Source organism: Lissotriton helveticus, chromosome 3_1 (assembly GCF_964261635.1).
Source record: "Lissotriton helveticus chromosome 3_1, aLisHel1.1, whole genome shotgun sequence".
NCBI classification, from domain to species: Eukaryota; Metazoa; Chordata; class Amphibia; order Caudata; family Salamandridae; genus Lissotriton; species Lissotriton helveticus.
Window position 1 is genome coordinate 652,333,145 of NC_136061.1, and position 13,919 is coordinate 652,347,063.

The 13,919-nt window shown below is 52.7% G+C and overlaps 1 protein-coding gene across 3 annotated transcripts in view; it reads right to left on the reverse strand.

The window, feature by feature from the left end:
• The window catches only part of PTP4A2 (protein tyrosine phosphatase 4A2), a 211,608-nt gene that overhangs the window by 71,405 nt on the left and 126,284 nt on the right, over nt 1–13,919 (reverse strand). For all 3 annotated transcript variants that reach the window (XM_078680668.1, XM_078680667.1, XM_078680666.1), the window contains exon 5: nt 13,203–13,277. In XM_078680668.1, coding sequence (XP_078536794.1) covers nt 13,203–13,277 — 75 coding nt within the window. The remainder of the gene's footprint in view (nt 1–13,202; nt 13,278–13,919) is intronic.

Below are 13,919 nucleotides of genomic sequence, written 5' to 3' on the forward strand. Positions count from 1 at the left end.
ATTGCAGCTAAATGTATCCTGATGGAACTATACGCTAGATTGCATCTGTATAGGTGCAGCAAGTAACATATGATATTTTGCGTGGAAGCATCTAGTGGATTAAGGTCATTATTGGAACAATAGATGACAAAACGCTTCCATTTCGCCGCATAGAATGCCCTGGTGGTAGGTCTTCTAGCCTCCTTGATGATGTCCATACAGTCAGGGGGCAGGTTTAGGTAGCCAAACTCTATGACCTCAGGAGCCAGATTGCAAGGCTCAACTGTTGCGGATCTGGGTGCTGAATGTCTCCATGGCTCTGAGTGAGGAGCCTGGGTGTGAGTTTTAGTCGCTGGTGGGGCACCACTGAAAGTTCTAGGAACGTGGTGTACTAGGCTTGCCTCGCCCACGTTGGAGCAACTAGGATGAGTGTCATGGAGTGCTGCCTCAGTTTGTGTGCCACTAGCGGTATGAGTGGTGCCGGAGGAAAAGCGTACGCAAATCTGTTTGACCAGTTCATCCATATCGCATTGCCCTGAGACTGCGGGTGTGGGAACCTGGCGGCGAAGGTGTGGCATTTTGCGTTTTCTGGTGTGGCGAAGAGGTCTATCTCTGGATGACCCCACTGCTGGAAATATGGTTGGAGTACCGAGGGATGTATCTCCCACTCGTGCATCTGATGGCTGTGTCTGCTGAGCAGGTCCGCCATCTGGTTGTCCTTGCCTGGGAGGTGTTCTGCCATGAGGAACATGTTTCTCTGAATGGCCCACTTCCACATGCACTGTGCTAGGTGGGACAACTGTGGAGAGTGCGTCGCTCCCTGCTTTTGAATGTAATACATTGCAGGAGGTTGATGTGCAACCGTTTCCGCTGTGTGGTCCACAGTCCCTGCACAGTATAATGGAGGACATGAGCTCCACAGCCCTGGAGAGATGCGTCCGCTGTTAGCACCACCTGTGGTACAGGCTCCTGGAACGGTCGTCCCCTGCAAAGGTTTTGTGTGTTCCACCAATGCAGAGAGTTGTATGCACGACCAGTCACCAACACTAGGTCTTTCAGCTGTCCGTGAGCCTGGTTCCACTGGGGTGCTAAGCATTCCTGAAGCGGACGCATGTGTAGCCTCACGTGAGGGACTATAAAGATGCAGGAGGCCATCATGCCTATCAGTTGCATGAACACTTGCGCTGTGAGTGTTGTGGCCTGAATTTTCGAATCAGCACCTGCATGCTGTTGACTCTCGCCGAGTTTGGTTGCGCTGTGGCAGTGAGAGTGTTTATTTCCGCACCTAGGTACTGTTGCACGGGGCGGGTTGAAGATGAGACTTTGGGTAATTAAATGAAAATCCTAGACTGTGTAGGAGGTAAATTGTGCGGGACATGTGGCTGGCACACTGCTGGGCCGATTTTGCTTGGACAAGCCAGTTGTCTAGATACGGATAGACATGGATGTGCTGTCTCCGAAGATGCGCGGCCACTGTCGCCAAGCATTTGGTAAACACCCTGGGGGCAGTAGTGACCCCGAAAGGCAGGACCTTGAACTGGTAATGCTGGTTGTTGATGGTGAACCTGAGATATTTCCTGTGACGGAGGTGCATGGGAATGTGGAAATAGGCATCCTTCAGATCTAGGGTTGCTAGGAAATCCCCCTGACTGAGCAGCGGCAGAACTTGCTGTAAAGTGAGCATGTGAAAGTGTTCTGATAGGATGTATTGGTTTAGGGGCCTGAGGTCTAGAATGGGCCTGAGAGACCCGTCTTTTTTTGGGAATAAGAAGTACAGTGAATACACCCCTGTACCCTGTTCTAAAGGCACGAGTTCTATGGCCCCTTTCTACAGCATGGAGATGACTTCTTGCTGCAATAAGTGCATGTGCTCTGCGGACATAGGACGGTGCCTTGGGGGTATGTTGGGTGGAGGTTAATTCTAGACAATAGCCGTGTTTTAGAAGTTGTCTCACCCACCTGTCCGTGGTAATGCTTTCCCAGACTGGCAGGAACTGCTGAAGCCTCCCCCAATCTGTGTGGTATGGTCGGGGGGCAGTGACAAGACGTCACTGTTTGTTAGTGGCGGAGGATCTGGCATTATTATTTCCACGTCCTCTGCCTTTGGTGCTGTTTCCACGATATCCACCCCTATTGTTCTTGTTATAGGTGGATTGTGTGCCTCCCTTGGTGTATTGGGCTTGTTGCGACGCTTGACCTCTAGAAGCTCCTCTGTTACCGGAGCGACAAAAGGAACTGCCCCTGAACTGTTGAGACTGCAGAGCTCCCATGGATTTTGCAGTTTCAGTGTCTTTTTTAATCTTTTCTAGAGTGGTGTCTACCTCAGGACCAAACAGGAAGTCAGGGTTAACTGGCTGATTAATGAGTGTTTGGATTTCCGACTTGAAACCAGAGATGCGGAGCCAGGCATGCCGTCTGAGCATTACACTAGTGTTTATGGCCCTAGCCGCTGTGTCAGCTGCATCTAACGCACACTTAATGGACGCGCTGGAGATAAACTTCCCTTCCTGTATAAGCATTTCTGCTCCCTCCTTATAAGCATCTGGCAGGTGTTGCAGTAGCTGCTCTAGCGTGTCATAGTGGGCCCTGTCATATCTTGCTAACAGGGCTTGTGTATTGGAGATCCTCCAAATATTAGCTGCTTGAGCTGCTACACGCTTTCCAGAAGCTTCTAAGATCTTGGATTTTTTATCCGGAAGAGGAGCATCACCAGTCGTTTGAGAGTTTGCTCGTTTACGAGCATTAGCCACCACTAAGGAGTCCAAGGGGAGTTGACCTTTGATATAGGTCGGGTCCACCGGCGCAGGCCCGTACTTCCTTTCAATTCTGGGGTTGACCACCCTCGCTTTAGTGGGCTCTTTGAAAAATGTCGCTAGCATGTTTGAGCACACCTTTGAGCATAGGCAGAGTTTTCACAGATCTTTCTGATGTTGAGAACGTATCAAAGAGAAAGTCTTCCTCCACAGGGTCAGCGTGCATGTCGACATCATGGTTAAGGGCTGCCCTTTCAATTAGTGCGTTAAACGCAGCAGTATCTTCAGTAGGCAAAGTTTTGACGGTATATGACTGAGTGTCAGGGGTGGTGTGTGGTTCATCAGGGTCAGCAGTGTCAGCCCATGGCTGGAACTCATCCTGATCTGTGTCAATGGGATAGTTAAACTGGTCCTCATTGTCCCCTTCCTCCACATCCTCGGTGACAGGTGTTGGAGAGTAGTTATAGTCTTGCCCATATGGCTGTATGGGTTCAAAAAGTGTAGGAGAGGCAGTAGAGTCCCTCTTTTTAGGGCTCGGCTGAACGCGCGGAAGCGCGTCTCCGCCGAGAACTTATTGTGGCCGTGTCTCCTTTCCAGGAGACATTCCTGGCCACGCGCATCGCCTTGGAGGCGATTCGAAACGCGCACACGAACGCGCTCGCTGCATTCTTTCAGACACACACAAGCACCCATGCACGCACGCACATACAGGCCCCCCCACGCTGCATTCTCTCACACACACACAAGCGCACATACACACGCGCACGCACAAGCGCACCACCCCTCCCGCCTACAACACTGCTTGTTACTATAGCGATCGCACAACGCTGCCCAAAAACAAACTGAGGAAACCAGTGGGACTCGATGCAGACATCGGCAAAAGTTAGCGTATTCAATGGCGAAAGCGGCCGAGGGCAGAGCGGGGCTCCATGGCACGCAACAGCATACCGTTATGTTGCAGAGGACGGAGTAAGTAGCGCAGCCCCTTTCTGCCCCCTCAAGCAGGCAGCGGCACCCTCACCTACCCTCACTCCCGTACTGCTTGCCATTGTTCGCTCCCATCCTGAACTCGTAAAGGAAACGTAGGGTACATGTTGCTCCTAGCCCGTCTGCCCCGCTCGCCTTCAATGCAATATCCAAGAGGCTTTCCTGAAACATCCAAAGAGATTTCCTCCGGCACCCGAGATCCCTATAGCTCCTCTGCCTTTGGAAGCGCACTTTCTGTTTCCCTTCGACATTACTGTAATACTCGAAGTGGGCCGCCTCTCGCAATTCTGCTCCGTACCGAAGGAATGCAGCTAACAGGCACTAGCGCAGAAAACGTCCAAGATTTTGAGATAAAACATGTTGTTGTGCGGACCAGAACCTCTTTGATATAAGCTACTGTTTCTTGTAGAATATGAAGCTTTAGACTAACTGCTTGACTGCCTATTGTTGGCGTATGTTGATCTTGTCAATGGCATGTCCAAATTACAATATTTCACACTAGGGAGACATAAAATAATTTGCGCTTAACTTTAGTACATGTAACACCCTAATCTCGAGCCATTCCAACAAGTCCCTGCCCTCCACCCCACACCACCATGGCCTCCTATCAACCGGATACAGCATACACCATTATATCGTCAAAGTCTGGTATAGCAACAGAGATTCCAATTTCCTTAACCAGCTGGCAGACAGACGCAGCTGTTGCCCTACCTCCGTATCCGTTAATAATAATGACATTTCCCTGCAAGGCCTTAGGAAACAGCGAGCATATCCACAAATTCATGTGCTCTGAACCCTTACTGGAAAAATATTTTCTATCCATATCCAGAGGGCAAAATGAGTCTGACCAGTATCTAGCAAAAGCAGTGTAATCCATTCCTGTGGTTGACCGTGTGTGTGACTGTACGTGTGATTGTGTATGCTTCTCTGTCTGCGGCAGTGCCTTCTATCTGTGTGTCCCCGTTTGTTTATGTGTGTGCGTTTGTGTATATTCACCACCGAGGATGTTATCCAGAGTCTTTTCTCTCAGCCTGGCGCTCACGGTTTCCTTCTCCTATTCGTCGGTCCCGTCTCCACAGTACTCTCTCTAGTTGATGCAGCCCTTTAACGTGTAGCGCTTTAGAGTCCCTTGAGGCGCTGTACAAAGACCACGTGAATTTATTTGTGCGATTTTATATAGCGCAAACTTTACCCGAAGGTGTCAAGATAAGATACACCGAGTTTTCCTGCTTTCAGTTTGCTGCGCTGCTTTGTGCAAGTTGCCCGAAGCATCTGCAACCGTTATATGTCATGCCATAAACCTAGCGACCTTTAATAGGATGCAGGACATTACCTCCTCATTACACCCCCCCCCCCCCCCAAGTAATCACTTAATGAGGCCGCCGTGCCTCCCAAAGACCGCGTGAATTTATTTATGCAATTTTATATAGCGCGGACTTTACCAGAAGGTGTCAGAGCGCTTCACAAAAGGACCAATAGTGATACACGAGGAACAAAATACAAAAACAAACGAATGATGTGTTGCGGGCAGTTCAGTGCATTCTCCCACATACCATACACATGGGGCTAAGGACAGCTCATTGCCTAAAAATGTTTCGACATTCACGTGATAAATTAATCATGTCTTGTACAATGCTAATAGCTCTAACTTTTGCAATGCCGAGACCGTTGCATTGTAAATGCTTGTTCTTTAGTGGTATCCTGTAAGACTCCATCGGAGTTTCAGGCCTGATTTTTCGTTTATAAATGGTGAGTCAACCCGATTCGGAGTCTATGTATAGTTTCGTCGGTTCGTCGTGGGACGGTGGTTGGAACAGAACGTCTTCGGTCCGAGTCTGAGTGGGTGCAGCTACAGTCGGCGACTTAGATGAGTCGGTAGCCTTTGGGAGTTGGACAGTTTTAGGCCGTGCCGTGGGGGGCAGGCCATATTTTATGGGCGCCGTAAGCATTGGTAATGGACCTACTTGCTTCGAAGACTTAGTCTTCGATCCGACCGACTCCGACGGGTCTGTGTGCTTGAGGCGCTTTGTCGACTCGAGCCGTTGCTGCGCAGCAGGTACGCTTGTGTGCTTCGACGAAGTCTGTTCCTTTGGGCCGAGCTTGGACTTCGGCTCGAAGGCCTTGACTAACTGCGGCTTCAGAATCTTCGGATCGATGGCTTTTTGTGCCTTGAGTCCTTTGGAAGAGTCGCCATCTTTGGAGCCGGACATCGACGTGAGCGTGACGTGTTTAACAGTAGACACGGGCTTCGTCGCTCCGACCTTTGGGTCGACAGCCCCTGTCGACCCCGAGGGGTGGAGCGCCCGTTTCAACTTGGTAGGTTCCGAAGTCGTCGAGCCGATGGTAGTTTTCACCACTTTCGGTTTCGATTTAGTGTCTGTATGTTTTGCTTTCGGTTGCTGCACTGATTGTGGCCGTTCGACCGATGGCTCATTTGAAATGTTCTTAGTCGGGCCTCGAAACGGGAATAGAGAACGTGGACGAAGATCTTGGCTAAGGCCATCCGGCGATGCCTCGACCTGAGCCGTGGAAGAGTCTGTATGGGGCCCGCTACTGCGGTTGGGCCTAGCTCCTCGCTTGAGTCGTCGTCGACGGCTCCAAGAGGTTGTGCGTCGTCTCCTACCTCGACGATGTCTTCATCATGGACGTAGAATTCTTCCTCGTCCTCGTTGTAGTGGGAGTCTTGCTCCGATGCGGGATCCGAGTGCTGAGCAGGATCCTCCTCTTGTACCCCCTACTCGCCGTCACCCCCGAAGATGTTCTGGGTCGGGTGCCGACTCCCGCTCCGATTGTCGTGCAGCGCGACGAAGAGTTTTCTTCAATCTGAATTTTGAACAGGCCATGCAGCCGGCCTCGTCGTGGTCCGGTGAGACACATTTATTGCACACCGGGTGCACATCGATGTGAGGGTATTTTGAGTTACAAACGGGGCAGCGCTTGAACGGACTCCATTCCATCGTCGATCGTTGATGGGGCCTCTGGTGTCGAAAGGCAATCTGTCTTCGACGTCGTGTTCCAATGACTGGAAACAGGTATAAGGCACCGAACGAAAGACAATACAGACGCCCCGAAGGCCTTTTGGCCTTGAGAAAGAGTATTTATATATATTCCGAACTTGAGTTAAGAAAGTACATCCGAACCCAATGGCAGAAAAAAACAATCTGAGCATGGAGAGGATGCCCATGTGCACTGTAGTCCATGGGAGGAGCCACCTATCTCGTGATACTTCGAAGACTCTTCCAGGACAACAATGTGCAATCATCCGGACCCAACACTAGGCGGCGATCTATGCATAGATATAAATTCAGCAGCCCACATGCCTCGAATATATCGTTACACAAGTAGTAACTTGTGCATCTGAAAGACACGTTAGTGATAGATTCCTTACCTTACAATAGATACCCCAGCAATACCAACCCCGGTGGAGGGTCTGCGAACCAATAATCACACAAGAAAGTCCTGGAGGACGGAATGGCCAAAGAAGTCATCCCTCCGGACTTGGCTGTCGAGGCAGTAGTGTCTTGCAAACGTGTGCAGCGAGGCCCACGTAGCTGCCTGACAGATGTCTTGTAAGGGCAGTCCCCGGCCCAGGGCAGTTGTAGTCGCCGTGGCTCGGGTGGAATGAGCCCGCAATCCAACAGGGGGCTCCTTTTTAGCCAAGGAGTAACATGCCTGGATACACAAGATGATCCACTGGGAGATGGTCCTCTTGTGCACCACTTTCCCCTTCTTAGCGCCCACGTAACCAACAAAGAGTTGGTCATCCACCCGGAACTGGCGTGTGCGATCCAAATAAAATGAGCGCGCGCGTTTTGGGTACAGACGGTGGAGCCGCTCTTCCTCTTTAGAGGGATGCGGAGGCAGGAAGAAGGTTGGCAAGGTGATAGACTGCCCGATGTGGAAGGCTGTGACAGCCTTGGGCAGGAAAGATGGCTTAGTACGCAACACAACCTTGTCCGGATGGACAGAAAGGAAAGGAGGAGTACAAGAAAGGGCCTGGAGCTCACTCGCTCTCCTGGAAGAGGTGATGGCAACCAGGAAAGCAGTCTTCAAATTAAGAAGACGGAGAGGACAGTTGTGAAGTGGCTCAAAGGGAGCGCACATCAGAAAAGTAAGTACACGGTTCAAGTCCCACTGAGGCATCACAAACGGAACAGGAGGGAACGTGTGTGTGATGCCTTTAAGAAAACGATTCACAATAGGGGACTTGAACAAGGAAGGTTGATCAGGCAGCCTTAGAAAGGCTGAAAGGGCAGAAAGGTAGCCCTTGATAGTGCCCAGAGCAGAGCCCTGCTGGGCAAGAGAAAGAAGAAAGAGAAGAACCTCAGAGAGAGGGGCAGCAAGAGGATCCACAGCCTTTGCTGTGCACCATGCCACAAATCTGTTCCACCTGCAGGCGTATACCGACTTTGTGGAGGGACGCCTGGCTGCCAGAATGACGTTACAGACTTCAGGAGGCAAGTCAAATGGGCTCAACTGTCGCCGCTCAATCTCCAAGCATGGAGGTGGAGACTGGACAGGTTCGGGTGGAGGACCGTCCCCTGCTTCTGCAACAGAAGGTCCTCCTGAAGAGGCAGACGAACCGGGGGATCGACTGACATACTGAGTAGCTCTGGATACCAGTACCTTCGTGCCCAGTCCTGAGCCACAAGGATGACTTGGGCCCGGTCGCGCTTGATCTTTAGCACTCTGGGCAGAAGTGGTATAGGCGGAAAGGCGTACAATAGACCGCAACTCCACTCGCGACGAAAAGCGTCTCCGAGCGAGTGCCGCCTTGGAAATTCCAACGCGCAGAACTGATGACATTGCACGTTCTCTTCGGTGGCGAATAGATCTAACGAAGGCTCTCCCCGTCGCTGAAAGAGGCCTTGCGCCACGTCAGAGTTCAGACGCCATTCGTGATCCATCATAAACCGACGGCTGAGCTCGTCCGCCCTGGCGTTCAGAGAACCTGCCAGGTGGTGAGCCACCAGGGTCACGCCCTGGCGTTCCAGCCACTGCCAGAGGCGCATAGCCTCCTGGCAAAGGGTCCACGACCCCACCCCGCCCTGTTTGTTGCAGTACCACATGGCGGTGGTGTTGTCCGTGAACACCTGCACTACACTCCCCCGGACAGAGGGGAGGAATGCTTTCAGTGCTAGACGAATCGCCCTCAACTCCAAAAGGTTGATGTGGAGCCGGGCCTCCGCCGGAGACCAGATGCCTCTGATCTCCGCCTCTCCCATGTGGCCTCCCCAGCCCTGGAGGGACGCATCCGTCACAACTACGTGCTCGGGTTGGGGAAGGGAGAGGGATCTGCCGCTGACCCAATCGCGGTCCGTGAGCCACTACTGCAGTTGTCTCGCAGTGCCCTCCGAGATCAGGACGTGGTCGGACAGGTTGCCCTGATGCTGGGCCCACTGAAACTTCAGGTCCCACTGCAGGGCCCGCATCCGCCACCTGGCGTGATGCACCAGTAGGATGCAGGAGGCCATCAGCCCCAGAAGCCGCAGCATCAACCTGACCGAGACCCGGGATAAAGGCTGAAATAGTGGAATCAGAGCCTGAATTTCCCGGACCCGTGTTCGGGAGGATAAACCCGAAACTGCGCCGAGTCCAGAACCGCTCCGATGAAGAGGAGCTTCTGGGAGGGGCACAGGTGTGACTTCGGCACATTGAGGGAGAACCCCAGCTGGTGCAGGAGGTCTGCCGTTGTCTGGAGGTGGCGGACGACTGTTTGGGGCGAGCCCGCCTTCAACAACCAGTCGTCAAGGTAGGGGAAGACTGAAACCCCTAACCTGCGCAGATGAGCTGCGACTACCGCCATCACCTTTGTGAACACCCGTGGGGCGCTGGTAAGGCCGAAGGGGGGCACGGTATACTGAAAGTGCTCGTGGCCAACCGTGAACCGCAGGTAGCGCCGGTGGGCTGGCAGGACGGGGATGTGGAAATAAGCGTCCTGCAAGTCCAACGCTACCATCCAGTCTCCTGGGTCCAGGGCAGCTAAGACCTGAGCCAGTGTCAGCATTTTGAACTTCTCCTTCCGGAGGAAGTCGTTGACGTTCCTTAGGTCCAAGATAGGGCGTAGGCCCCCTTTGCCCTTCTTGGGTACCAGAAAGTAGTGGGAGTAACAACCACACCCTACTTCCGGCCCAGGAACGCGCTCGATGGCCCCCATGGCCAAGAGGGCCGTAACTTCCTCCTGCAGAAGCCTCAAATGATCCCCCGATACTCGGTGGTACTGCGGTGGCATGGCTGGAGGGGTCGCCTCGAAGGGGAGGGAGTAGCCCCTTCGGACTATTTGCAGCACCCACCTGTCCGACGTGACAGTGCGCCAGTGGAGGAGGTGATGGCAAACCCTGCCCCCCACTGGCGTCACATGGGCCTGAAAGCACGGACTAGGAGGGTTTTGAGGCGGATGCTGCGGGGGAAGGTGTGGACTGACCTCGCCGTGGTCCCCGACCGCCTCCACGGCGGTTTCCACGGCCGCAACCGCGTTGGGTATTACCCTGCGGAGCGTGGCTGGCAGCACGTGTGGTTACACCCCTTCCATGGCCACGAAAGGAGTGAAAGGCAGCCGATTGCTGGTGCGGGGCCGAGAGGCCCAAGGACTTGGCCGTAGCTCTGGAGTCCTTAAAGCGCTCAAGCGCATGGTCTGCCTTGTCGCCAAAAAGGCGACGGCCATCAAACGGCATGTCCATCAGTGTGTTTTGGGCATCGGCCGAAAAGTTGGCGGACCTCAACCAGTCTGACCGCCACTGTCGTTGCCATCGCTCTACCTAGTGAGTCGGTGGTATCCAGCCCACACCGGATAGAATATCTGGCTGCATCCCGGCCCTCCACAAGGGCTTGGCAGAGTTTGGCCCATACCTCCAACGGACACTCTGGCAGCACTTCAGCAACCGTATCCCACAGAGTGGGTGTAGCGGCCCAAGAGGCATGCGGTGTTAGAAGACCGCAGTCACAGACTAAGGGATGAGAAGATCTTTTTGCCGTATTGCTCAGATTCCCTGTCCGGCGGAGCCGACGGGAATGCGTTCTGGGAATTGGAGGCCTGGATGACTAGGCTCTCGGGGTTGGGGTGGGTGGACAGGAAACATGGGTCACCCGGAGCCAGGCAGTGGCATCTGGCCACGTTCCTATCAACAGGCGAACCTGTAGCGGGCTTGGACCAAGTGCCCAAAAGAACGTCGGTCAAGGCCTCGTTAAACGGCAGCAGAGGCTCAGCTGAGCATGACTGCGGCTTAAGGACCTCAGTGAGGAGGTTAGTCCTCACGGCCGCGACGGGGAGCTCAAGGCCCAAGGCCTTGGCTGCCCTCAACACCACACTATAGGTTGCCCCCTCCTCCGTAGCCACGGTAGGAGGTGAGACAAAACCTGTGTCGGGCGAAGTGTCCAGACCACTGGCATCCCCAAGTTCGCCTGTCCAGTCCTCCTGGGACCGACATTCACGGGTCAGAGGGTCCTCAGACCCCTCTCAATACTCATCACCCATCTCCTGATACTAATGGGCAGAAAATGTTGGTGCCAGTTCATGGAAAGTAAACTCTCCGAACGGCGTCTGAAGCGGGTCGAGGGAGGCATCGAGGGCGGCGCTGGTGGTGATGCCGGCGGCGACCCGGATCCGGAACCGGATCCAGCGGGGCCCTGCGGCGCCAAAGCACCCGACTGCGTCGGGACCAAAGCCCCCGACCCACTAGGCCCCCCAGATGGGTCCGCTGGGCCCGGAGGCGCCACGGAGCCCGTCGGTGGAGAGAGGGACCTCATGGCCATGAGGAACCGCTCGATCTCCTCCGGCGTCGCGTTAGGCCCAGGGACCGGAGGGTATGAGGCCGGACGCGGAGCCTGCGACTCCACCAGAACCCCCGGCCGCGTCGTGCGAGCGTTGGGGGGAGTCGGAAGAGCGGTGACTTCGCTTCGACTTCTTGTGCTTACCGGACGACTTCGACCCGGAGGAGTGATGTCAACTCCCGGAGCTCCGATGCCTCCTCTCCCACGACCGGTCCCTCGACCTCCGTGCGGGCCGGGACCGTTCTTGGCGCGGGGCCGACTGCCGGAGTTCGAGCAGCTTACGGGACCGCTCCCGCCTAGCCTTCGAAGTTAGGGCCCGACAGTCGGAGCAGGTCTTGTCGTCGTGATTGACGCCGAGTCAGTGGAGACACCGACGGTGAGGGTCGGTGACCGACATCAGTCGGTCGCAATCCTCACAGGGCTTGAAACCTGGCATCCCTACCGGCACCGTTCTGAGTCGAAGACTTCGAAAAAGGATGATCAGAAGATCAAAAAAGTTTTAGTCAAAAAGTGACTAAGGTACCACTTTTTCCGGATCTGCGCTGCTGGCGCGGAAAAAAGAATAACTGACGTCAGCACGCGGAGGCGGCCTCTAAGTACTCTGACGACGTCATCACGGCGCCCACGACGGACGAGGAGCCGCAGAAGACGCCTATCGACGCGCAAGGGTACTGCTACGCAAAACATTTCCAGATCCAGTCTGACGCCTGGGGATATTCTAAGGTAAGTAATCTATCACTAACGTGTCTCTTTCAGATAGTCCAAAACAGGACCGTGAGTCGGGGTCACTCACCAGGCAGTAGAGACAATCATTGGGGTCTGCCACTGACATATTGCGACGGCAGGCCCAGCAGGACTTAAATCCCTACGTGCACCAGAGAAGAACCACAAGAGACAAAAGTCCCAAAAAAGGTAGTCAAAAAGTGACTAAGGTACGTGCTCTAACCGGATCTGCGCTTACTGGCGCGGAAAAAGAGAGCACACACATCAGTGCGCATGGGTGGCGCCTAAGTAGTCTCAGTCACGTCATCTCGGCGTATACGACGTCAGCGACAGACGCGGAGCCGCACGAGGCCACCTAATGACGCGCAGAGGAAGAACTGCTAGCAAAAACTTTCCAGATCCAGTCTGACGCCTAGAGATATTCTAAGGTAAGGAATCTATCACTAATGTGTCTTTCAGATAGATATTCATAAAAATCACATACAAAAAAAGAGACTGGCTTGGTTGTAAACCCTAATTTTTTTAAAACCATATTAACAGGTGAAGACTCCATCCTTCTCAAACGCAGGACATTCGGTTGGCGTGGAGAAATGTACGGCATAAAATCTCTTTAGCAGCCAAAATAAGAAGTTAGCAATTGTCTGGGAGATCATTATCGTATCCTCCCAAAGCCTGAAGCAACGGCAAATTACATTCTTGCAAGGGCCTCATGAGAAGGCAAGCAAGCTAGTCGAAAATACAGGGGTTAAAACTGGGCCAAAACAGCTGCCCACTTTGTTTTTTTTAAATTCTGCACATGTTCTCAAATCTGATCCAATGACTACGCACCCCAACCATAGAACCTGGCAAAATAATGAAAGGCAACAGATTAATCCGAACATATGCTACAAGTGACCACAAAGGGAGCATTTATTTTCCTTGTGAATTTGTACCATTTGTATTCATGGTACAGTGAGAAAAATAGGAATCCAAAACACAAGGCACACTTACTGTCGTATAAACTGAACTGCGTCCTCATACTTCATACCACACTCAATTAGAGCTAGAGCCACCAGCACTGGTGCCCTGAACAAGGGGAAAGAAGAGCAAAAAATTTACAACCAACATAACTAGAAAAGTGGCTAAATTCTGGGCAGCAAAATAATTCTCAAAAAACATTTAATAATAATCTCTTATGGGCAAAACTATGAATTTGTTAAAAATAAATATCTCTATCTAGTTGTTCTATAACATTAAATTATGGCAACAAAAAAAAGAGGAATATGAAGAAATGCGTTACTTACCTGTAACTGCAGTTATCCAGTATTAGTGTCTTTCATAGATTCACATGCCTGAATCATTCCCCGTCGTCGAGACGGGAGCCTCCGGTATATAAAAAGTAATGTCCTAAAGACATACATAGAAAAGAATAGGCCCAAAGGTCTCACCTTAGTAGCCTATCCACGTCCTTTTGTAGGAAGGACCAAACAGAGCAGGCCCCAAGGGTCCCACCTTGGTGGCCTGTGTCCTTTTGTAAAAAGGACCAAATAAAGTAAAACAGCCAATCAGCTACCACCTCCTTCTAGAACCTTCCTGCCAGGAGCCCAAGTCTCTCAGATTTTCGTACGCACCAAGCTAGTTAGGCGTAAACTAGTAGAGAGAAAGGTGAGCCCAGCCAGGGGAGGCGGGAGGGTGCATGTGAATCTATGAAAGACACTAATACTGGAT